At 39.5% G+C, this 25,712-nt stretch overlaps 2 protein-coding genes across 2 annotated transcripts in view; one reads left to right on the top strand and one right to left on the bottom strand.

Annotated features, from left to right (window-relative positions):
* The window catches only part of LOC136053049 (pinopsin-like), a 72,681-nt gene extending 69,355 nt beyond the window's left edge, over nt 1–3,326 (top strand). Inside the window, exon 4 of the mRNA XM_065743618.1 lies at nt 2,964–3,326. Coding sequence (XP_065599690.1) covers nt 2,964–3,188 — 225 coding nt within the window. The 3' untranslated portion in view covers nt 3,189–3,326. The remainder of the gene's footprint in view (nt 1–2,963) is intronic.
* ST6GAL2 (ST6 beta-galactoside alpha-2,6-sialyltransferase 2) lies at nt 68–22,783 on the bottom strand. The gene is made up of 5 exons (XM_065743617.1): nt 21,829–22,783; nt 17,914–18,011; nt 15,057–15,158; nt 13,764–13,938; nt 68–589 (listed from the first exon to the last, which is right to left on the bottom strand). The coding sequence occupies exons 1-5, from the start codon at nt 22,766–22,768 to the stop codon at nt 321–323; spliced, it is 1,584 nt and encodes a 527-aa protein (XP_065599689.1). The 5' UTR covers nt 22,769–22,783; the 3' UTR covers nt 68–320.
* Nucleotides 22,784–25,712: the final 2,929 nt, after the last annotated feature.

Genomic DNA, 25,712 nt, shown 5'->3' with positions numbered 1-25,712 from the left:
ATTACAGTCTAGCATATGTGGCATAAAAGACCACTGACAAATTCTAACGGCCACACCCACAACAATACAGTATATTTCAGCCTAAGTATGTCCTCTGCACCTTTTCTAAGCTAAGATTTTTGTTTTCCTTTTCTTTAACTATTTGCAAAGCAGTAATAAATACTCAGGCTCAGAAAAGAAGTATTTCTCATGCCTGCGACTTAATTACAATTTATAGACTCAAGACTGGATTGGTCTAAGATACATTTTTCAAGTATTTTCTCCTTGTTTATAGTACGACAGTAGTACCTTATTGCACATTGTTTGTGAAGGACTCTCTTCTACAAGGGTGGAAAATTACTTCGTTCCGGGCATTTGACAGACTTGAACCCTGGCAAAATGACCTTCCCCTTGCGATACAGATCATCCTGCAAACCTTTGTTCATCCTCTGCACCAACAGCTTCTCATAGAGCAGCGGGTGATAAGCCCCTAAGGTACAAGCTGCATCGTAGTAGAGTTCGTGGTAGTGACACAGGTCAGTCTGTCGGACTGAAGGGATGTATTCGTACACGTGCACTTCATTACACATGGACATCATGATGAGGATACCTGGAGCAAAAAGTGAAAACAAGAGTGAAAGTCCAATTTCTCCCAGAAACTGCCCTGCAGTCAGCCAGTCTATTTTTATTTCTTGCTTTCATTCAGTGTCGTACATGTTAAGTATTACTTCTCTTAGTGACTTTACAGAAATAATAGTTCCTTTGATTAGGGCATCTTTCACCTGTAACTGATACATAAAGACTGATCCCTATAGAGTTGACAAGGCAGCTCATGGAGCACAAGGACAGAGTAAAAGGCCTTTAAGTGCTTACATACCATCAGTCTCCTTGAGGGAGGAGGCTGCTCTCTCCTACATCCCTGTGTACCCTATTATGTCCACAAAACATCCCACAAAAGTATCAAGGACCTAAAGCAGCTGTGCAGTAAGATTTTGAGCCAACTGATGACTTTCACGGTTTTACTGTACATCATGAATTCTTGAAATTCTCTACCAAGACAGATTAGATATCTGCATTCACTTGGACGATACAGATTACACATACACACAAAGCAGTTGTCTGATGTTTTTAAGGAGCTCTTCTTCATATTTCTACCATACACACAGCTAAATTCTAAATTTCCAGTTATTTCCTTTCCAGCCTCTGCTGTCATTTAAGATATCTTTGTCTTGTGAACATTTACATACCTCTTTATCTTCAAGGCTTTGGAGAATCTTACTATTAGCCCTTTCCTTTTTTACTTTTTATTTTAATTTTTATATAATGGCATGTAGAAACAAAAATTGAAAAATGGTCCAGTATCACCCACGTTTCTTCACTTGACAAGTTCTGAATGATTGGTTCAAATTACTGGCAATGTTGGGATACCAATGGAGTCACTGAAACATCTACACCTTATTATAACATCGGTCTTTCTTGGCCTTGAATTGAAGCAACTCCCATTTTTCCATTCAACTGCTTCTCAACAGACAGGAAGCATTGCCAGGAAAGCAGCCTAAATACAAGCAGAAGAAGCATCAACCAATATTGTTGTGTGAAGGCTCACAGCTTCTGAGAATTTTCTAGTGAGTCTGGAGAAAGACTCAGAAAGATGAATTCCCTCTTGTGAAGTGTTCTCTCTTGTGAGTGCCATCAAGAGGAAAAACCTCATTCCACCTCCTGTCCAGCAAGGAGGAACCTACAAAATGCTAACTCATTCTTTCTTGCCTTGTGTCAATAGCTGCATAGAAAGACCATAAGGAAGTGTTTAAAGACCATAAGGAAATGTTTAAAGTCCCCTGTTTAAAGCCAGCTAAATGTTAGCTTTAACCTTCTGTGCACTCCCAAGGTGCTGTTACTCTCCTTAATTCCATGCTTGGGATGAAAACAAAGACCAGTACAGATTCTGGAGGAAAACGTGCTTAGGCTTTGCTTCCCTTTGGCACAAGTATAAACCTCTACTAACAGAAGGTTTTTATAGCTATGAGAGAAACTTAAATGTTGCATTTGAACATTTTTAAAGGGACTAATATGATATGATCAATAGCGCTGTCTAAACTGCAATACCTTCATATCAGTAGTTGACAAGAACCTCTTCTGTTTTGTATAGCACATGACAGAAAAATGACTGATTAAGCCTTGGACACCAGTTTGTTGATTCCTTCTTTAATTTAATTTTTTTTTTAAGATGTAATTTAAGAATCAAAATATATAGAAAATATATTGAGACACTTGTTGCACTGCTGGTATACCTATCTGTTGAACATGACCATCAGCTCTCAGAGGAGACAGCTGTACTAATTCTGCTCATTTTGAAAATACAAATGAGAACTGAAGGCATTGCTTTATTATTTTTTTTTTCATTACAACAGTTCTGGAATCATAAAGCATCAAAGGTGTTTTGGGTAATTGTCAAAAGTGAAACGAATTAACATAAAAAATAATTTTGCTTCTTTAATTAAGCAAAGCCGTTTTCTGAAGCTTAGTTTGCAATTTGGGAACACTGAGATTTCAATGGCTTGTTAATGAAAAGAACCTTATGTTCTTCCTGCTGTGTATCATTAGATTATCAAAATGATATTTTTCCCTGCCTGATGTGTGAAGTAACTGAAAATCAATTGCTTCTGTGATTAAATCTTCTTTTATCACAAAGAAAAGGTTCTGAAAACCTTTCAGATTCTTCTACAGCTTTACAGTCTACAGAGCCTATGGCCTTAGAAAAGCAAAGCATATCAATTTCAAAGGACAAGTCTACAAATTTAAGTGAACTTTAATCTTTAACAGCAAGATACACAGATTCAAGATGAAAAAACATCTACTTTCAATGTGGGCAAAAAGCATGAGCTTAATAAGCCACGCTGCCTTGCCTCCAAACTCTAACAGAGATGCTCTATATTTTAGCCTGCCTAGCAACTATATCTAGAATTGTTTGTTTGTTGTTTCAGTTTTATAAATGCTTTCGCCAGCTTTTCCACTGTCAACCTCCTTCCTCAACTGATGGAGAGCCCACCTGCCACTCCAAGGTAACCGTTATGCAGCTGAATCAGAGAACAGATGGTGGAAAGTTGTGCAATAATGAACCACGTCCAGAAACAGACAAAAAAGTAACTTCTCTCCTGCACCAAGAGCCAGGCCTGGAGCCAGTTGCAAAAGCTGCACCACCAGTGTAAGAGGAAAATGTACTCTGATGGAAAGGACAAGCCTTACACAGAATATATTGTTTGATTTCACTGTCACACTACCCAGCTAACCTTAAAATTACTAGAGGAAATTGCCATTTGTGGGATGAGAAAGCTGTCAAGAACAAAAACTGGGACTCTGTTATCATTTCCTTAGTAACAATAAAGATGAGCAGGTATGGTTCAATAATGACAAAATTTCAAGCAATATCATTGACTTTCCTATTTTTAGTTAATGGAGCACTCAGAAGTGGTAAAGTTTTAGTCCTCGGTGACTTGTGGATCTGTGTCCTCCAGGATCAGTCTAAAAGGTATGGGCTACCTAATTCAGCTCTTTGCTTTTCCTGTGTCATTCTGTACAGCCCATTCTTTGTGGTTTCAGATTAGGTAAATCAGACAACCTTAGTATCTGTCAGTCAATTCAAATTTTCTGTTCACATTGGATAACAATGTTTTTAGGGAGAAAACAGTGAATCAGTGAACTCATTTCTGAGTGGTAACAGCTAATTTAAAGCACATTTTTTGCATTTAAGTCTAAAGTAAACAAACTGGAAGATGAGTTAAGACAATGCCCCATTCCTAAGGCCAGGTTGGATGGGGCCTTGGGCAGCCTGAGCCGATGGGGGCAGAGCTGCCCTTGGCAGGGAGTTGGACTGTGAGGTCCCTTTCACCCAAACCATTGAGTGATTCCCTTTCACCCAAACCATTGAGTGATTCTTTGATTCTGTGAATTACTAGAAACTACCATACACAGAGGTGTCTTTGGGCCACAGAGGTTTACCTGTCCTGGTGGAAATGCAAGCAATCCTGAGACTTCCAGATCTGATGAATCTGTCAAATGCACAAATCCTCCTCAGAAAAAACAATAGTCAGCCCCACTTTTTTTTTCAATGTCATCTTTAACACCTCAGTCAAAGAGACCAACAGTGTGGTACAAACAGCACTCCCATCCTAGCAACTGATGAGTGAGAACCCAAGGCACTCAGGATAACACCCCTGATCAAGGACATGCAAAAAACACCCCAAAATGCTTTTTTGGAAACAAACAAACAAATAAATGAAAGTATTTGGGAGCTGTTTTCATTATATGAATTGAGTCCTAATTAAAATAGAAAACAAGTGGGTTCAGTACTGTTCCATAACTTCTAAGGTGTGAACTTTCTCCCCAGGGGGACACCTCTAGATCTCACTAAGTTTACAAAAAAACATCTCTAATACAATAGCAGCTGTTTGAACCATGAGGCCATCTGCACTAGTACTAGGTTATATTCAGTTTTTCTTTACTCTCTAAACATGCTTATGTTATCCTGCTTTCTTTGCCAGTCTGCTCTGCAAGTCCTATTTCACTTTCATTTGTAATCCCAATTATTATCTTTACACATCTCTTTTTGCATTATTGCTTCCTTGTTTTCCCCTCTGCAGCTGGAATCCCCTCCCACACACACTGAACTTTTCCAGGTTTCCAGGTTTCCCTTGTTTAATTCCTTTCCCTGAGCTGTTCAGAGTACATCTATTTATTTCTTTCATCTATGTACTTTTCACATCATTGCCCAATGCAATATCATCTCCTCCTTGATCATCAGCATAAAGAAAAAACAAATTCTGGTGAAGAATTTCCATATGATATACCTCAGTATTGGTCTCTGTTCACAGTACTTAAGTTAGCTTTCAGATAATGCACAATTACTACATATAAAACAGTACTGACTGGCTTACCATGGATCTAAGTAGACATTAATGAAAAGAGTTGCTATCCCAACTCCTTGTAGTCTGGGCAGAATTAATCCCAGAGAGATGTATATTTCCATTTTTGAGCAGGCTGGTCTACAGTCCTCTTTAAAGACAATGACAAGAGGCAGGTATTTCTGTCGCAAAATTCATCAGACTTATTTTAGATGTCTGTTTTACAATGGGATGGATTGTTCCTTATAGGTTTTGTTTTTCTTCAATGACTAGGCAGGCAGAAACTGAAAAATACAGTCTGGCTTTTGATAGCTGTACTTTCTCTTCTTCAGAAGCTCTTGTAGCTTAGAAAAAAATCATGTAATTGCTTTTTCAGGAACACTGCATGAAGAAATGAAAACAAGGTGTGATTCATCTGGCCAAATTTGCTCAATGGTGCAGACACCCACATCTTAAATAGCTATCACAGGTTCCTTTGCTGTTAGTGGAAGAAAGTGGGTACTCTCAGGATGCAGTGCCTGTCGACTCATCTTACAGTAGGAACTTAAACAAGGATCATATGAATAAGTTCTTATTTCTTTGTGTTGATGATGGGAAAAATTGAATGGCAGCACAGATAACTTGTATTTCACTTGCATTATACCTCTCAGTACTGGCTGGAAGTTTTACACATAGATAGGAGCACACGTCTAACAGCCATATTTACCTTTTGCTCTGCTATGTCTGAGGCTGACAATCACACTACTACAATCACAATGTGGAGGCATGTAAAGCTAGGTGGTATGAATCTTGCACTTTGACTGACCTGGCTATGGACAGAAATTAATTTTATGTGCAAGGCACAAGCTGATGGGTGATGGTCTTTTTCCATTTATAAGGATGTATGAGAATAAGAGTGGAAGTGGCAAAGTATTTAGGGAAGACCAGAGGACATGAATGACTGAGTAAAAAAATAAAAGCTGGATGAGAAAGCCTGTAAGCTATTTACAACACACAAACAAAAAGGAGTAGTACTCCTTAGAAAGGTGAATGCCAAGTAAAGTTCATGGGACACAATGAAAAATTTACTTTTATCATTGGCCCTAAGTAATCTCAGTAAAATCTAGATTAACTAATCTAATTCATCTAATAGTAGCAATGTTACTGCGCCTACCTAACTTGTTAAGAATCCATTACTGTACAAAGAGTAGAAATATTGTAAATTTGAATGATGAAATCACAGTGGGGCCTAGAGGAACCTATGGAGTACTTCAGAGGGGAAGGCATCTCTCAGGCTTGTTAAGTCCAATCTCACCCCATCAGATCAAGGACAACTCTGAAGTTAGATCAGTTTGCTCACAGCCTTGCCCAATTCAGCACTGAGTATCTTGGAAATGAAACTCAGATCTTTTCAACACTGAAGCATTCAAAAATAACATGACAGGCATGACCGTGGAATCAGTAAGCAGGCTGGAAAATGACTTCCAGGTCTCTTCCAAGTCTGATGATTATCCTTTAATATTTCTAGATCTTAATTATCCAATCAAAAATTCATAGAAAGGAAAAAGTCAAGCTAATTGGAGTAATTTTAGCTTTGGCAAACACGAATGGTACAACCATACATTCAAAATCGCAGCTGAAAGTATTTCTTTATTGAATAGAATACTCTTTTTTCTAATATACAGTAATACCCTTGTTGGATTTTCCATCTTTCAGAAATCCTATTAGGATTACATCCATAAGATGGAAAAATGCAAAATAATTCTGCCTGTGTAGAGGAAAGTTGTTCTACAGTAATCACTCAGAAGTGTGCTTTATTAATGTTTTATAGGTCAACGGCAACGCTCCTAACTACTGTGTTAAAAAATAAATAGGACTGTGAGCACAGAATATTCTTAATAAAGGATTTTAAAATATACCCCTATGATTCTGTGATTCTGTGAAATTACTACAAAGAAATGATGCTACAGAAACAGCCAATGTGGAAGTTTCTTAAAACAGTACAATGTTAGATGCTAATAAATTACGATTACTTTCAAAATATGATTTATTAATATTTCTAAATCCTCACAAAGATGCATCTTTTTTCTTCTATTTTTTCCTCTATTTGGCAGACATCCACTATGTTCTGATGCTTGGGGTACAATTTAAACCACATGCCCTCATGGCCAAGAATGCCAATAGCATCCTGGTGTGCATTAAAAAGAGTGTGGCCAGCAGGTCAAGGGAGGTGATTCTTCCCCTCTACTCTGCCCTAGTGAGGCCTCACCTGGAGTACTGTGTCCAGTTCCGGGCTCCGTGGTACAAAAAAGACAGGGATCTCCTGGAGAGTGTCCAGTGGAGGGCTACAAAGATGATAAAGGGTGTGGAGCACCTCCCTTAAGAGGAAAGGCTGAGAGTCTGTTCAGCATTGAGAAAAGAAGACTCAGAGGGGATCTGATCCACATCTATAAATATCTAAGGAGAGGGAGGCAAAGGGATGAGGCTGGACTCTCCATCAGTGTGTGGCAAATGGCCACAAATTGGAGCATAGGAAGTTCCACGCAAATGTGCATAAGAACTTCATTGCTGTGAGGGTGACGGAGCAGTGGCACAGCTGCACAGAGAGGTGGTGGAGTCTCCTTCTCTGGAGACGTTCCAGACCCGCCTGGACGCCTACCTGTGCAACCTGGGCTAGGGAGCTGCTTTGGCAGGGGGTTGGACTCCATGATCTCAAGAGGTCCCTTCCAATTCCTACAATTCTGTGATTAAACTTAGTCTGATTGGCATAAATAAATTCCTGGAATTTTACAACCTGTTCTGAAAACATTTAAACCAGAATTAAATTATTTGTGTGGATGGTTTACAGAAATGAATATACATTATAGATTCTAATCAATAGCAGAAAATATTTCTTAATTTGTTCTTGGCAATTTTAATGACCTAACAGTTTTCCAATTTCCAACATGGATCTTTGGTATAGTTCAATTAGGCTTTGTGGTTAGCACACTAATTTAAAAACTAATCTTCTCTAGATTAGAAGAAAATAAAATATAGCTTAATATACCTGAATACAATGGATGCCATATAAAAAAACCATCTCAAATAATGTATCATTCAGACATTCAGCAAAAGCTCAGCATCGCTTTAAAATTATTTAAGAGACACTGGAAACATTTGAATAAGCATAATCTGATTATTACACTCATAATGTGACTCACTTCACACACAGCACAAATTTATTTACAGGAAAGAATTTAGCTAGATGCACCAATACGTCTGTTTGATAAAGCAAGCACTTGAAGGCATTACAAATATACATAAAACGTTTAGAAATAACAGTCTTCTATATGTTAGGCTACTTCTATCAACTCTGTTCTCTCTTGAGGAAATAAATTAGTTTGTTGGATTTTACATAGCACAGGAAAATTTGTTACTCCTTGAAACGGACAAATTTGTCTCAGATATTCTTTGAAACACACATAAACTTTGAACTTTTAAAATTACTATGTTTCTTAAAATTGGTTCTTTTACATCTGTGTAGTTAATGTACTACAACAAAACTAACTGAAATAGACCGTAACCAAAATTTGAAGAAAAACAAATATTAAGGAATTTGACTGTCACCAAATGCCTAACCCTAACAAATTGTGTAATACTTGTCATCTTAGATGAATAGATACTCATATTATGTACTAGAGCTAGGAAATGACATACCTGTCACAACATGGAATGCAAAAATCTATACATTAATCACAGTAATATACTCTATACCTAACATTACTATTGAACATAGACTGGAAAATATTGACCAGCAATATCATATATCTTTAAATATATTATCCAAATTTGGGTGATGTGCCAGAATATTGAATATTTTTAATGTGATTTGAGGTGCTTTAGGAGAGAAGTTTGCTCTTTTAAGACTGTAATTTATGGAAGTAGGAGATGCTTAAACTCTGGAATGTTTCTCATTTAAATGAAAATAATTTAAAGATTATGTATAGGAAATATTATTTCTTTGCATAATAATACTTGAGCAATACTGATCTGAAAGGCACCATTCTGTTCCTTAACCAACCACTGACGAACAGCTGATTAAGTTAACAGTAATAAAGGCAACTCTTACTAAGTTTGTTTTTTTCAGTTCATGGAAGTGTGTTTTTCAAAGCAGAGCTGGAGATGAGATGCACTCTTCTACTCAACACACTCTCCAAAACCATTTTCAATTTAAGCTCATAGTCATATAGTGAACTGCTACTGTTGCAGCGTAATGGTAGTCTTGCTTGTACAATTGTCTCAATGCATGCACATAAAGATTAAGATCATGTTATCAACTATTAATGATGCAGAAATGTTTTGAGTCTGTAATGTGAACTGTAACGCATCAAACAAGACTTTTCCTTCTCCTAGCAATAAATCAACCTGGGCTTAGTAATCATTTTGCGTTCAGTGGTTCATTTGTTAAGCTAAAAGTTATATTACATAGAAAGAGTACCACTTAACACAGTCAACATAAAATGTAGAAGTTTAACATTTGGGAGTTAATAAAAGTCACAGTCAAAAAGACAAAAGTGATAGGTGTACAAATGTGGGTTTCTGGTAAAACCACCTCTGAAGAGGCCATGAGTGCCAACGGACTACAGAAAGCAGGAATTCATGCAAAATTCAGCTAATAAACAAGGGTCTTCATTACAAAACTGTATATAATCTAAACATTACTAAAAAAAATCCCACAACACCTTAGCTTTCAGAATGCTAATATACAAACCCATCCAGTGGGCACAGAACACTGGTCTTTTACTTCAGATGACAAGGATAGCAGGTCAAATATAGGTTGTTTATAATAGGCTACCAAGGAAAGTATAGGAATGAATAGCTTACTTACAGTGGAATGGTAGACACGAAGACTGATGGTTTACACATCATTAGGCTCAATTAAAAATTGAACACGAGTATGCTCAGAAAGAGGGAAGGGAGATTTCACACACATGAATTTTGTGCCTTTACAGGATACCCATATTGATAGTGAACAGGTACCATATACTGCAGTTGCCAAAAGGTAGGGTAAAATCTTTCCCGAGTGATGCTTTTCCAACTATAAGTTTAGGATTTTCCAGTGCAATCCAAATCTAAGATTTGATGGCTGGACTCACTTCATCATGTCTGAAAAAAATGCAGTCCAGGATTGGATGTAAACATATAAATATTCATTTAACAAAGCCAATTTTCAACCAAGTGTGAACCAGTGTTGTTAACTGCAAAAAGTCACCTAGGCGACTTGTTGCCTGGGGCTAATGCAAGACAATGAGAACATTAGGCAGCATTTTGTTTAAAAGCATGACGGTGGCAGCTGCAAAAACAGTGCAAAAATATTTGGGGAAAGGATTCTCAAAGCTCATCTAGGATTAGATTAGAGACACAAAGAGCGAATAATTTATAATGAGGAATGACATTAGCTAAGATATGACATGCCACAGAAGACAAGTTACAAGCTAGGGAAAGTCTTCGTCGGTGTCTCAGAAAACAAACCAAAGAAGATTTCCAGATTAAAATAAAATGCTTCTTTTCTCTTAAGAGAACTATTCTCTAGAAAAGCAAACCAAAACGAAAACAAAGAGCAACAACAGATCTATGTTCTCGGTCATTATTCAAAGCACTTGAGACAGCTCCATTAAAGGGTGACTTGTCTGTGCTATACAAAGATGGCATACCCCTAGAAGTAACACAACAAACTGGATGCCATTCGACAACAAGTTCAGTCTGTTTGCAATGCTGTCCTGAACTTAATACCTATCATTAAGCTGGACAGGAAGCAGTGTTAAACCTATAACAAATTCAGTGGAAAAGACTGCAGTCAGATATTTGTGGCATTGTTAAGGTGCAGAATGGCATCAGTGATGGATGGGTTGCTGCAAGGTGACACCTCGCTTGGAAGATAACTGAAAGCAGGAACATCTGCACACTACAGCCTAATGCCATAGAAACTGGATGAAGCTGATGTGCATTGGGTAGTATTCGTTTCTTCTCATTTTAATAAAATTTCCATCATATATGTGTTATATGTCAGCATTTCTGAAGTGGCTAGAAGCAGTGACATCTGCAATTACTGCAAGAGTTAAACCTGTATGAAAACGTACATAAAATGTGATAAAATCAAAGCATTCCAGACTAGTGCCCTATTTTCTATGTAGCCTGTAGAGCACATCCAGTTCTGCTCTGTACCATGCTCCTCCTCACAGCCTCTCCTGTCCCCTCTCCTCCAGCAGAGACACACACTGTGCATCCGTCATCTCAGCCTTGAGCTATTACTGTGCAGGTGCCTCACACTGAACTAATACAGGTGGAGTCTGGTGGAGCTTGTGGCTCTAGGACAGAGTTATGCTGAAATAGTGCAGCCCAGAACCCAAAATAAGCACAAAACTTGTCCTCTTCATCTCCTATGCAGGGTAGATACCAGGGAAAAGGTTCCAACTCATCCCACCCAAGTAACAATATGTACAAGACTTACCTCCCCACAAATGGACCACTTGCCCCTTTCCCCAAAGGATTAATATTGTGACTTAAATGTCTTAACATAGCTATTTAACAATATTTAAAGATTCTCCTGAATCTCTTGAATGTTAAAAGATATTCTTCACTGCTGAAGAATGGTGACTCGGTGCTGCAGAGAAACACCATGAGAACACTTTCCATCCCAAATCCTTCCTTTGGGAGTACTGTTTCTCAGTTTCTTGTAAATTATGCTAAGCAGCAGAAACAGATATAAATTTCAGATTAAAGATGTAATTGCTGAAGTAATTCTCTAAGATCACCCCAAAATGCTCCTGACATTCCTGATGTATCCACGTTTTAATTTTTACAATTTATCAAATTTTGAAAGCTGGGACTAATAAACAGGAAGTTTGATAGTCAGAACACATGTTTTGTACAGGTGCACTCAGTTGTGTCTGCCAGCTTCAGTTCCAAATGAATATTTGCTGGATGAGTTGTTGAGAGATACCTGACATGAAGACCAACATGACTTTTCAGATTTCTGCCAAATTGCATTATATGCTTTATGCTTTGCCTTGCTCTTTGAAAAGACATAGTTTTTGTTCCCTTGCTCTTTCCCAGTTTTCATTATATTACATGTGCAATGTATTGATATCTATTCAATAATGTTTCTAAAATAGGAAGCCTTTCCCTAATGACACATTTAAAAAGCATCTATCAAAATAGTAAGCAGTTATCAAACGAGGTGGGTATGACTCCCAGCGAGCTTCCCTTACTGCCTTATTTTCTTTAAGCTAATACTAGCATTGCTAAAATACATAGCACTTTGGACAAGAAGCATATAAATAAAGTTGTATGAATATATTATAAACAAATAATAGGCATTCTTATATTATAAATAAAATAGGTGAATAGCCTGATCTACATCTGCACACACACAGTATATGTAAGTATATTCAGCTTTTGTTGCCAATGCTTTTGCTTTTTTCATGGTTAGTATTTTACAAGCATTCTCTGCTTGTAGTATATTTTTGTCAGGAACATTTACATTCGTGGTTGATGATCACTGTTTTATTCTTACAGTGAAATTCAACCATGTTTTCTCAAAGAAACCTTTAGAAGTGTTCTTATATATGGCAGAGAGTACAGATTGACAGCACAATGATCCTCTTCACTATTCTTATTATCAGCAGCTGTTATCCTATTTTTATCAACAGCTCCATTACTCCAAGGATTGCTTTTGCAAAATGTGAATGCTGCTGATGAGATCATTCCACATGAGCAGACTTCTCTTTATGAATTTCTACACACAAGCACCAAAAATCTCACTTCAAGAAGTAACCCACTGCAAAGCCATCCTCCACTCACACAGGCCTTCTCTTCTTTCCACTCACGCTCCAGAAAAGCACAATTCACTCAGAATGTCAAGGGACACTTCTCAGGCATCTGTAAGTTATACCACTCACCCTATGGCGCTTGGTGAGCTCCACAAAACCATGGAATGACACTACTGCAAAGCCCAGTATGAGCTCTCAGAAGTGGCTTTCCCATGGCTGATGAAATGTCATGTATCACTGATTTCAGAGTCAGGTGAAAAGAATGGTAAGTATCTTCTGACTGTAACAAATACACAGACCAGTATGAAAATGTGAAGTAGGAAAAGACAAGTTTCTGAGGCAAATAATGGTATTTGGAGTTCTATTGCTGCCGGTGCCTCTAGATGCATGAGTAAAGAAGACCCTGACTCAGTTTTGCTACTCTGGACAACATGCATCCTTTCAACATTCACAATAAGGATTTGTTATGTGCCAGATAATGCTCTGATATATGATGTTATGCAGCATCAACTGTAGCCTCAGTGCCAAATTGTCCCTGAAAAAATACTAACAAAGAATGGAAAAATATGGTGAAATTCTTTCCCTTTGAGGGTAAGGAGAAATGGGATGTTTCAGCCACTTACAAACTAGACACTGGAAGCTGTGGCAGGGTTTGGGAAATCCTATTCCTTGACCTGTGGATGGGATACAGTCTGGTCTGTGAGACTTCATCAGTGACTCCATCCTCAGTGCATGATGTGCTGTATGCCTTTGCTAATGGTCTTGTGCACCTCTGTTCTGTGATCCCAACAAAGAACTTCAGAATTTAGTTGGTTATCAATAGATAAATTAATATGGAATCATATACATTTCTCACAGATGTGTGTATTTTAGAAATATGATATGCATACTATGGATATGAAGAGTAAGAAAGCAGAACGTTAAATTCACCCAACTGTTTTATAGCTCTCATAGGGTCATACAGTGTATTTTTGATCATAATATGGATCAAGAACAAAAAATACATGTATGTGGACAAGATACTCATGAAACGTACACATTTACATTTTTGTTTTGATCTAACATAGACTGGGCTCATCCTTGATGCACCTACCAATAAAACCTGAAGAAGGAGGATTGGGCTGTATCTTCTCTTTAGTGTTCTCCTGAATTATGTCCCAGAGCTGCCATATAAACTTTGGATGGAGAATGTAAAAAGGCTGGTTTGGATTCTTCCTGCGATGCTGTACGTAGGGAGTGAACAGATTGTAGTCTGGCTTCTTATACCACTGAGAAAAAAAATAAAACAAAACAAAACAAGAACTTTCTTTAATCTTATGTCATCCAGTGTATTTTGAATGCTACATGAGAAACAATGTGAATGAGTTTGAACACCCTGAAGGCACACAGGGCCCGGTTGGATGGGGCCCTGGGCAACCTGAGCTGGTGGGGGGCAGCCCTTCCCACAGCGAAGAGTTGGGACTGTGTGGGCTTTGAGGCCCATGTTAATTCAAGCCGTTCAGTGATTCTGTGAAGGCTGCCTGCATTGGTGAACATTTGTCCTAGAAATCCTCAGTCTAGACTGTTCTGCCTTCACACAGAGACATCCAATAAGCAACTAAGTGCAGCAAGACAAGCCAACCCTGACTCCTACTCAGGCCCACCAGGCACACTAAACATCAGCACGTGAAGCAGCCTTGTGGCAGCCTGTGCAAGAAACAGGCAGTTTCTGGCATCTGTTTTTATGGGAGTTGAGCAGATGAAGGGTTCTTCCTACTTGCAGCCTGCTCAGCTCTCAGCTCCTCCTGCCAAGAACCATCAGATCAACCGGTCCACTGGAGCTGCAGCACTTGCCTAGGCAGAGGCTCTCCAAGTGACAACCAGATGGATGTTGGCTGCTCTCAGAGAGGAGCACAGATGGCTGCGGGGGAGCAGACGCAAAGGGAAACTGGTAGGGGGAGGCCTGGGGCACAGGGAAGGCACCAAGAAAGATTGCCGTTGAGGTGATGTATTTTGTCTAGGAAGGTGAGAAAAGAAGGATGCAATTTGTCACCTTTCTCAATAAGGCCTTCTTCTGAGATCTAGAAATATCCCTCCTTTGCAAATATACAGAAAATTCACTGCTACATGAAAATAGAAGCATCTCACACACACAAAAAAAAAGTCCCCACCATTCATCTATACTAGCATCTCAGAGCAACCCACAATTGCAGGCTTCAAAAAAAGCTTTTAACCAATAAACCCATTTTGACCAGTTCATGCTTAAGTAGTGGACCCTGCTCCTCAGAGAAAGACTTTGAGGTTCAATGTGCTAAGTGAGAAACAGGGAGACAGGAGTACTAAATAGGCAAATTCTGCCTACTGCTTTGGGACCAGTTGGGAAGAAAGGACCAAGCAGACATCTTACCACATTCAGATTTGCAGAGTAGGGAGCAGGATCCCAGGCTACTAAGATAACATCTTTGTACAAGGAACTGTCAACAAAGTGATGGTTTGGGTTGGTGAGAATCTGCAAACACACATGCAAAAAAATTCCAGTTAAAAGCAAATGGGATCCAGAAAAAGGGCAAAACCTTTCTCTAAAATAAACAGTCCTCCCCACTCTGTTCTGAGCTCTAGTTTAATTCTGGTTGACTTTAAGCAACTTGTTCCGTATATACAGATATATATAGGCCCTTTTATGTACAATACACAAAAAAAGGGTTGTTTATATATATACATAAAGAGCCTAGCCATAAACAGCTCTATGACAGTTTGAAGTAGCACTACTCTGAATTACTCTCCATCTGCGATGCAATGAGACCACTTGAGATTCTGCATAATTGTATATCAACATTACTGCATGTTCTGGAACATTACAATGAAAGCTACGGTATTTCACACTGCCTGCAGGATCCTCTTTTTGTGCATAGACCTGCTTTCTTTGAAGAGCTGCAGCCCTGAAGAATACTCTTGTATTGGTATTTTTCTTTTATTCCCCCCACTGGTTGTTTTCTCATTTCAACAGAAGCAGTTTCATGTGAAGTACCTCTGAAAAGGCAAATTAAACCATGACAGTAAAAGTTCGCGTACCTAGAAAAACAATTCCAGGAATAGACATGTGGTAGCACTACTTTTGAAGTAAATGTGATATTGCTCTAATCTACTGAACTCTCATAGCTCCCTCCCACACCTTCTAGTACTCTGCTTGATCCTCCCACCCCAATGGAAGTTTCTTTTCCACTTCTGCTGGCTTCTTCTTACACAGACTCTCCATGTCTAACCAGATCTCTCTGAGCTCTGGTGCATTCAATGCAATGGAAGGACTGAAGTGAATGATTTCTGCACTGGTTGATGCAGCATGAATTTGGCTCCAGCTGTTAAACTAATCAACATTCCAGACAAATTCATACTAATTTTCATTTCCCTTTAGGATCCAATGAACCATTTTTGATTATGCATACTTTTCTTCAGAAAAATAATATTGTTGCCATAGCAATATTCTCTCTACCATAAACTTTGAGCTTAATGACTTCGTATCATCCTTCTACAATAAGAACAGAATTAGCCTTGCTGCCATCAGCATCCCTGACTCCATTTCTCAGAGCAGTTTCTGCCTGAGAACATAAACTTCTTTCTTGAGAGTACAGAGTAAACAGACCAAAAGGTCAAGCTTTTTAAAGCTCAGTTCTACAGTTATCACACAAAGGAGCTCTCACTTGCCTTTCAGCAAGCAAGAGTCCTTCAGAGGTGTTGTCCACAGAAATTTCACTCTTAGTGAGCCTGCATTCATATGTATGAGATGAATTTCCTCTGCAATAACAATATGTGTTGTGGCTGCACTGGCTTTCTTCAAGTCCTTTGGGTTTTCATAGCAGGGAACATGAGGGAAGGAGAGGGCTACAACAGCCTTTTAATCAACTGAATGAAGGAATTTCCTACAGTAAGGAGGGAAGGAGGGTCAGAAAATCAGTATGGTTTACACATCTCCAGTATTGGTAAGGAAAGCCACTTTTATCAAGTGACCTGTGCAGATTTCTCTCCTGGCAGGGAAAGACCAGTCTCTGAGCAGGAAGCCAGAGCTTCCTGGATGGCTTCTGACCTCTCTGTAGGAGCAGAAAGGTAATGGGAATACAAATGTTCGTGAGAAAGCTGCCTGAGCTGACTGAAGAAACAGAGCTCAAATCACTCCTTGCAGGCACTTTTCTCTTTCCTTGTAGGGTCCCTAGTAAAACTAGTCAACTAAATCAGGTTTCTAAGCTCTCCTTATTGCTTTGGGACAGGGATTTAGGCACGGTCAATAACCAGGGTGTTTAGGCAAGAAGTAACCAAAACCAAAAAGAAGAATAGTCGGGAAAAACAAACTAACTAAAAAAAAAACCCACACAGTTAAAATGACACTAAGATCAATGTAAACCACAATTCTCCAGTACAGATTTCAGCACTAAACCCAGAGTAAGATTTTGTATTCTTCAGCAAGAATCTTTACATACACAAAATGCTGTGTAGCCAGCCATACCATTGGCATTAAGTAAACTCACTGTACCAGTTTTTCATAAAGCTCGCAGCAATTCTGTTATTACACTTTGGCTACATTTCAGGAAGATGAAAGATGTTTAGTTTGTCCCAGATAATGTTTCTTTTCAAAATTAAAAATTAAAAAAATAAAATACAACCATAATGTGTCACTATAGTTCAATGCATGCCTCATTTGTTGACACTGATGTGCTGAAAATCCCATTTTCTGTTTCCATTCAGATAAACGAACTCATCTCAGGTAGAACACCCAGTGGATACAGAAGTTTCTCACTAGATGACTACACATTTCTCAAGAACAGTGATGCCTAAAGTTATACATTCAGACAAATCAGTTCTCACCCTTTCCACCTTTCAATGAAGAAATAATTGGGGAACAGGAGAAAAGAAGAAAAGAGCTTTGGGATCCCCACAGATCAGGTTTTATTAAGATCCTGGAAGCGGTGTGGCAAAAGTCTTTGTTACTGAGGACTTTGACACCCTGCAGAGCCTGTAGAAGTGCAGGACACATGAGAAGCTCTACAAACCAATTCCTTGGAATGTGGATAACAAGTAACTACTGCAGTCACTCTAAACAGACAGCACATGTCAATATCACTGTAGGGAGAACTTTTACCTGTTCTATATCACCACTGTTAAATCACTAGCTGTTTCCCAGACTAACCAACATTAACTCTCAGAAGTCATTAATTTAATGTCATATCATACAAAAGTGACACTGATTTTTATTCACAAAAGGAAGATCTTACCTGAGAGTTAATGATTCGCATGGTTGTTTTATTTCCAACATCTTTTTCATAGCCACGTGTTGGAGCAGAATTAAATCTTAGAACAGCATCATGAGAATCTGGGAGCATAAATAAGGTGGTCATTTTTATTCTTCTTAATGAGACAGAACATTAAAATAAAACAAATGATCCCCACTAATGTAAAACTTGCACATTTCTCCTGATCTTGGTATTCTAAGGATGATAAACATTCTGCTACAAGCAAACAAAACTCCTCTTGCATCTGCCATACATTATTACCATTATTAACATTGATTGGAAAAAAATATATATCATTTTTAAATTTAGTTTTCAATACTTAAATATTTCTATTTGATAAAATTCACATGGAATTGTTATCAGTACATCCGGCACACATTCACTTGCTATATTTATTGTAAAATTTTAAACATAATTATACTCCATGCAAAAATATGTTAATTGAAAGGATATCTAATTATATATTCAAATGAATAACAGTGCTCAACTATAAGCTTGTGCTTCACAGTATTTCATAGGACCTGAAAAATCTTCAGACCACCCCAAATCTATTAACCGAATGTACTTATTCTCAAGGTCAGTACAGGTCTTAAAGAGTCCAACCAGGGAATTCAATCTACAGATCTTCTCACAAACATAAACCTAAGAATCCTTGGTAGCAGAGGCCTAGCAACGTTAACAGTGAGATTCCCCACAAGCTGTTGACATCAGAGTCAGAACAGAAAGCAGGTGAGCATTAAGTATGGACCATGGGTAGATACCATGTGCAAACCTCTGCCGGATAAGATTATCATCCATCCAGTGTATGTTTTAGGGAAAAATCAAAGCCCAAAAGGAGTGAAATGATGCCCACTTTTACTGAAACACACTGCCTTTGTCAATATTCACCTTATCTGGTTAACTTTTATCCCTTCTACCAACTGAAGCAGAGTATGATACAGGCCAAAATGGATATGTAATGCCTTAATGCACAGAATGTTTACAGATTTGTTTAGTCACTTCAAATATGGTCATCTGTAGCCCAAAAACGGAGTAGGCAGAATTTTCCAAATATTACTAACATGCTTTTATTTTAGGATGTTCAGGTCTGACACAATTCAACTCCCATCTTTGAACCCTTCCCAACTTCATTCAGCACTTCCTGTACTCCAGACAAGAAAATGATGTATGACATGAAGTCAGCAGTCCATTCTCTGTCATGTTTGTTTGCTTGAATGTGTTGTATCTGAAATGAGAGATTTTGCCAAACATCACTAGGTCCAGCGGCTCAGGAGCTACCAAGGAGTGGACACTTCTTCCATGCCCCTATGCAGGAGCCCCATATGCCCCCAGCACCTAACCTTCACCTGCCTAAACATAATTATCTTGATTGTGGAGAAGCTAGAAGGCACTAAGTCTATAGAATTGGCAAGTACTACAACATTTCTGGAGATGGAAAAGCAAAACAAAAGCCCTTTATACCAAAATCTGCTCACGAACTTAAAATATAAGTAAATTCAGGCAACTTTTTGACTACCTTTTGAGTGAGAGATGGGAATTGGTTAAGGAAATGGGAATTGTATGGTTCACAACTTAAATCAGAGATAGTACACTGTATTTCCAAAATTGTTCATCTTTGTTTTTTTTCATATCAAGAAGAAAAAAAATAACTTGCTTCACCAGAAAATATTTTATCAAGATGCAAGAACTGATAATAATTGTTTTTATATTAATCTTAGTAAGTAGTCAAAAATAACTATTTAGAAGTTGCAAAAAAATTTGAGGTTAGATCATAATAAACCCCTGTTACTTTCTGATTTTGCCAAAATAATTGGGTCTCCCATTTAGTAGCATGATCACATTGGGAGTATTTATGTTGTTGCATGCATTTCCATCGTTAGTTTCATTAGAAAAGAAATGAGGGGTAAGCGATGCAAAAGAAAATATTTTTGTCTGCATTTCTAGTAGGCACACAGAAGAGGGAGCTAAAGGCCTGTGTAGAGAATGATCCTGCACTGCTCCTTTCTTGAACCTATTTCTCTTTCAGGAGAGTAAACAGTAAGAGCCTTTGCCTACTGCAACTTCATCAAGTAAGGCTGTACAACACGCAGACCCCAAACCAGAATTTACACATGAGGTGTTTTTCCCCACTCAGTTATGCAGACTTTGGACACTGAGGACACTTCCAAAGAGTCACAGGGACAGCAAAGACTTGTGTGTCTGATGGCAGTCAGCCAGACCCCACAGTTCGGAGCTGAATTCTCTGCTCAGTCAATAGTATCTGCTCACAGCCTGCACAACACTTACAGAAATCTGTGAATCTTGTTGCCCCACATACTTTCCTGTCAAGCAGGCAGGAGATGTGAAATGTCGGTGTAGGCCTTACAAAGCAGCATCTCTTCCTTTTAGGCAGCATCAGAGAATAATTTCCAATTAAACCAAAAGTTGTGCAGTGAATAGCATAAGCTCTCTGTGCCCTGAGTTTTTATGATGGAATGGAAACACAGGAGCAAAAGAGTCCCAAATACCACACCTGGCCTGCACTCAAGCACACACATGCCATGATCCATGCTCCCATAATGCAAATCACAGTGTGCTATGGATTCTCCAGTAAATCACTAATTTTTACTGGTGTAAACTGGATGCAGTGGGAAACACCAATAAAAGGAAATTTTGTTTCAGTACACAATAACATTCTGGAGAAGGGTCATGCTGCCAAGCTACCTCACTACAGAGATTTCTAAATCAGTGGAGCCTTCCTGTGAAATTATGGGTCACCCTGGTTCAACTTTTGACTTTTGCTATAGGACAGCAGGGCACCTGGGTTATGCTGAAAGCCTATTAGAGTAGTTTGATAATGATAGCAGCTCTAAAATATCCCAAAGATTTAAAGGAAACCCATCTGTGTCCAAGAGATGATACAGAGCAATGAAGCAGGTACTGGAATGTGAAGTCTTGGAAGATGGGAGGATTAGAGAGTGCACATCAAAAGGTTACTATAGAGCTAAAGGAGATAATTCCTCCTGTTCCAGAAGCAAGCCTGAGACATCCATTTCATCCTTTTTTCGATGCTCTTAGCATACTGTACACGTAGCACTAAAATGAGCTACTGTTAATACAACTAGTAACACTCATTTCTGGGGAAAGAAAAAAAAAAGCCAACAAAAAAAGGCAAAACAAAAACTGACCCTGGTTAGTTTTATGGCTCCACAATTCTTTTTTGAATAGCCATCACAAAACCCTCAGCTTTAAGTGGGGAATTGTATAATGTTGACATCTCAATGACTCAGTGCAGTAACAGAGAAACAATGGGAAGAGATACTTGAACTCGTTTAAATTCACACTTATAAAAGAGGTCAGCAGACGTGATCTTGGAGCATGAAGTTACTGAAGAGTCTGAATACCATTTGCCTGTGAGCTGTAAACATGCAGGAGATTAAGATTATGTTTAATTGCTTTTTGGCATGGAGACAAAGTTTAGCCTAGAACAGTAATGCCACAGTTTCCTGATGAGTCACTCCAAAATATGGACAGGTACAACACAACTTTTCGGAATAAAACCTGAAAGTGGCTCTTAATTTACTGAAGAAATAAACGCACTTTGCAGCAAAATGTCAAATGCGGCCAACCTGATGAAACCAGTGCCTCCTTTGTACTACAAGCTGTAAAACAACATGAAGGCATCACTGTTTTCAATAAATGAAATCAGGACTTTAGGACAGATTTTCCTTTCAGTAATACTGTTCTGAAAGGGAACAGCTTCACTGAAATCTGTATGCTCACACTCACACAATGCTAGTAAGAGAGATTAACCAGACCTTTAGAGGCCAGTGCTTGAGAAGTATAAATCTCTTGAAAGACAAACGTGAACACGCGTGTGTACATACATATGGACATGAACAGATGCACTTCACCCACCTATTTCATCCCCTAGAGAGGAGTTCAGTATCGCACCAGCAGACATGACTACGGCACAACTCCCAAAGCCATGTGTATACAATTTGCCCAGTGGAATTTGAGGAACGTGCTTCTCCCATCCAAGAGTGGAGAAGGGAGCTTCCTTGCCATCTATTGTTTTCACATTCACCCTTTCTTTTAGCTCACAGAAAAGCTGGTCGCCTGTCAACTTCGAGTTCCGTTTCCCTTTGAACCGCACCCCATGCTTATTGGTGCTCAAATAATCTTTCATCGCCTTCTGCAGTCGAGGGTTTAGCATCTTGGAAGAGACATCTCCTTTCCAAAGCTTGTAAAGAAAGGATTTCGACATTGTAGAATACAGCCCATCCCAGTCGTCAGATTCATCAAGCATCTGGCTTCTCCTGTGCTTTGTGCTTCTTCTCCTCATTCTTCTCTGACGGCTCCAGTTGTTCTGCAAAATATTTTCTTTTGGATTATCCTCCTCGGCTGAGATGAATTTTGCTATTTCTTGAAAGCTGTTGTGTGGCTGACCAGCAGCAAATAAATAATCATCGTTCACTTGGTAGAAAGCACTTTTTGATTTTCGTCCTATCTGGGATGGAAAAAACTCATCTTCGCTTTTAAAGGCATCTTCCAAATCAGTCCATTTCTTAATACTTCCAGTCTCTGATTTAAATGTATCTAAAATATCTTCATTAAGGAGTACTTCATTTCCATCAATGGCTTCAGAGAATGATGGATCGTGTATGGCTCCCATGATGACTCTCTGCTTGCCCTGCAGGGGCAGGAGCCGCTTCGTTTCAATGTAAGAAAAGGAACTGGGAACTGGCTCGGCACTGTTGCTGTCTGTGAAATAGATGAAGATCACCAGAAAAAGCAGCCCCCATGCAAAGATTCCAAACAGCATGAGTTGTTTCCATTGCTTCAAGTTAGGTTTCATGGCAATGCCTTTACCAGCTCCTCTGTGCCCTGAAGTACTGGCGAAGAAAAATGACACCTGTAAAGAACATCAAATATTAATCAGGAACAGCTCTAAAAATAGATACAATTCAGAAATAACTTAACAAGCTTTGATGGAAGGTGCAGAATTCATCTTTAAGCTGTAGCACGGAGCACTCAGATGAAAGAACAAACTCCAGAGCCCGCAGACACTGTAGGAGTGACAGGTTTTGGCTGTAACCACACAGTGACAGCTGCTCGCTACAAAGAAGCTGGTGGCCAGTTTCTACAGTAACACTGGATCCTGCCTTCAGGGAGATCATGTGCCTGCCTGCTTCTGTTGAGCAGAGCATACCATTAGAAAAGCAAAAGCAAAACCCATGCCTGGCTGCATGCACAGTGGGGAGAATAATAAACTAACTGCTCGTTTGCACAAGGCAGGGAGGACAGACTCATCTGGATGGTCCTCCCCTGCCCGCATCCCTGAAGAGACACAGTACTCTGTGGATATCAGATGGGGAGCAAGGGAGGGCATCACACCAGCAGTTCAGGCGTCTTTTTCCTCAGCTGCTCTGAACTGACACAGCCTCAGTGAGCCAAATTCTTCGCTGGGGAGCGCAGCCCAGGACTGAACCCGAATAAGCAAAGTGCTGTTTGGATGCTGTGCTTGGATGATGTGCATGCCCTGAAGTGATATGAAGGAGTTCTGCTCATCAGAGCTTCAAGAGTTTTCCAAACAGGGTGATGACTAGCACCTCCAGCTAAATACATGCCTTTAGGATAACGATGGAGATTTACATAAGAAGGGTGGGGGAGGAATGTCAGACCTAGACTTGGAAATCTGTGCTCCACTAATACCAGGGATTTTGGACGGCTTGTATATTAATGGCAGGTTGTGTTGTCTGAAATGAGATCAAGTCTGAGCAAGGGGGCTTTGTTCCAAGAGAAATAACCTAATGCATTGCTGGACCATCGCACACACCATGCCCTTAAACAAACCCACTTGTGTAATGGAGTGGTGTTTGTAGGCTTTGGTGTCAAAACTAGCAGAAGGAAGTTTGCTCCTTACAATAATCCTTATCATTCCCCCTCACCCCCGCACCACACTCATCATCAGCGTCACTTTTAACACCACAGTGTAACTAACTTTGTATTCTACTTAGTGACACATCGCTTAACTGATCCGGTTTAAAAATAAGCCCTTTTTCCTGGAGTTTCGTTCCTAGTCCCGTTTGCTCTAACGACTACTGAATGGTGCCACTTAAAAGCCACTCGTGCCAGACAGCTGTGGTCAGAACAGGAGAAAACGGAGCCGGGGATTTCATTAGCAGCCTGCACTGCAGAAGCCCACACTGCATCAAACCACATTCAAACAGCACACACAGCATCACACACCTCTGATAACACCTCGGCTGGTTACACCTCACAGCCAGGAGGGACTAAACACATGGTCACTACAACTGCCACCTTTCCTCAAGCTGCTCAGGTATATCATAGGTGAGTGTCAAGATGAGAATGAAGGCTGTGTTCTCACATGGAAAAGAAATGGGCAGCAATGCTGGGGCAAGGTATCCCCAATTCTGTTCCTTATTCTTGCTCCACACCTCTGCCATCTTGCTTAACACCACAGTGCACAGAGCTATGAACAACACGATTTGTCCTGATACACTGACACAGCAGGGAGCTGAGGGTATGTATATTAAAGGCTGCCTTTTATAGAAAAAAGAAAATAGTAATAATGGGTCAGCCCCTTTATCCATGTCACCGTGGTCACACACAGTTGCTCCAGCACAAACCAGGAGATTGCCTACCACAATGCAGACAAGAGAATAGACTGCAGGTGGTATGAGCAAGGATACTTCAGACCAGGGTTTCTGCAGACCCCTCTGGAATGAGAAGCCACAGCATCACATTTCCAACACAGGCTATTTTAAAAATCAAGGCGAAGTTTAGAACACTGGGGAGAAAAAAAGAAAAAAAAAAAAAAACCAACAAGCTAACTTTGGGACTTACAGCACTGTCCAGAGAAGGGATTCAGTGTCACACTCGGGTGACTAAATTTAATTCCCAATACACTGAAAAAAACATTCATGAGTCCAGTAACCCTGTGCTCTGGCACACGTTTGGCTCAACTCACAGGAACCACATGGAAAGAAAAAGCTATTACTCCAAGTGACCCATTTCCTAGCTGCATTCTGCTGCTGCTGCTGCAAGATCATTCCCTGCAGGACCTCAACAATTCCCCCCCTGCTTCCAATTTTAAATCACTCCAGGCGATGTCCTGTGGGAGCCCACTCACAGCATATGACTGTGTGCAACTTCAGTCTGCCCAGAAGTCATTTCGACCAGCCCACTCATCAGCGTTCAGATGTTTTGCATTTTTAAAGCGGCATTCTTTGCCTGTCTGAACTGCTTTCATCCCTTTTTATCATTTTCCCTGCTGTGTTTCCCCAGCACTTTTCAACACGTGGCTTCCAAACCGCTGTGTAAGTTGGTCTGTGCTCAGTCAGATGTTTCTCCTGCTGAATACACATTTCTCACCGGATCTGCATGGGAAGCATCTTGCAGAATCTTTCTAACAGACAAGCTCACAGGAAGTAGAAGCGACAAAGGAAGAAGTCGCTAATACCTTTCACCCACTCACGCAACAAGTCTAACCACAGTTTAAACACAAACCTTAACAAAACCTCATGTTTTTCTCAGGTCTTCCAAGTTTTGTTTTACCTTACCACAGGAATTTGGTAAGAAAGGGTTTAGTCTTAATTCAGGTGTGAAAATACGTAAGGTTATAATCACATAAGAAAACGTGCTCCATGCAGCAGGCTGCTGCAGCATGAAGAATTAGTTTGGACTCCACCATTTGATATTCAGGTTGCAATCTGAAAAAGCAATAAGTAGCATTATTAATTATTAAAAAAAAGAGGCAAAAGATCTTTTGCCTAATC

Source organism: Cyrtonyx montezumae, unplaced genomic scaffold (genome assembly GCF_038088225.1).
Source record: "Cyrtonyx montezumae isolate F1298 unplaced genomic scaffold, pur_monq_1.0 scaffold_3, whole genome shotgun sequence".
In the NCBI taxonomy this organism is placed as follows: domain Eukaryota; kingdom Metazoa; phylum Chordata; class Aves; order Galliformes; family Odontophoridae; genus Cyrtonyx; species Cyrtonyx montezumae.
This window is presented reverse-complemented; position numbering and strand designations above follow the sequence as displayed.

Coding starts and splice junctions, on each gene's coding strand:
- ST6GAL2 (XM_065743617.1), bottom strand. CDS start 22,768: ATGAAACCTAACTTGAAGCAATGGAAACAACTCATGCTGTTTGGAATC. Junction 18,012..21,828: donor CTCTCTAGGGGATGAAATAG/GTGGGTGAAGTG, acceptor TTATGCTCCCAG/ATTCTCATGATGCTGTTCTA. Junction 590..13,763: donor TCCTTCTTCAGGTTTTATTG/GTAGGTGCATCA, acceptor TTTTTGCTCCAG/GTATCCTCATCATGATGTCC.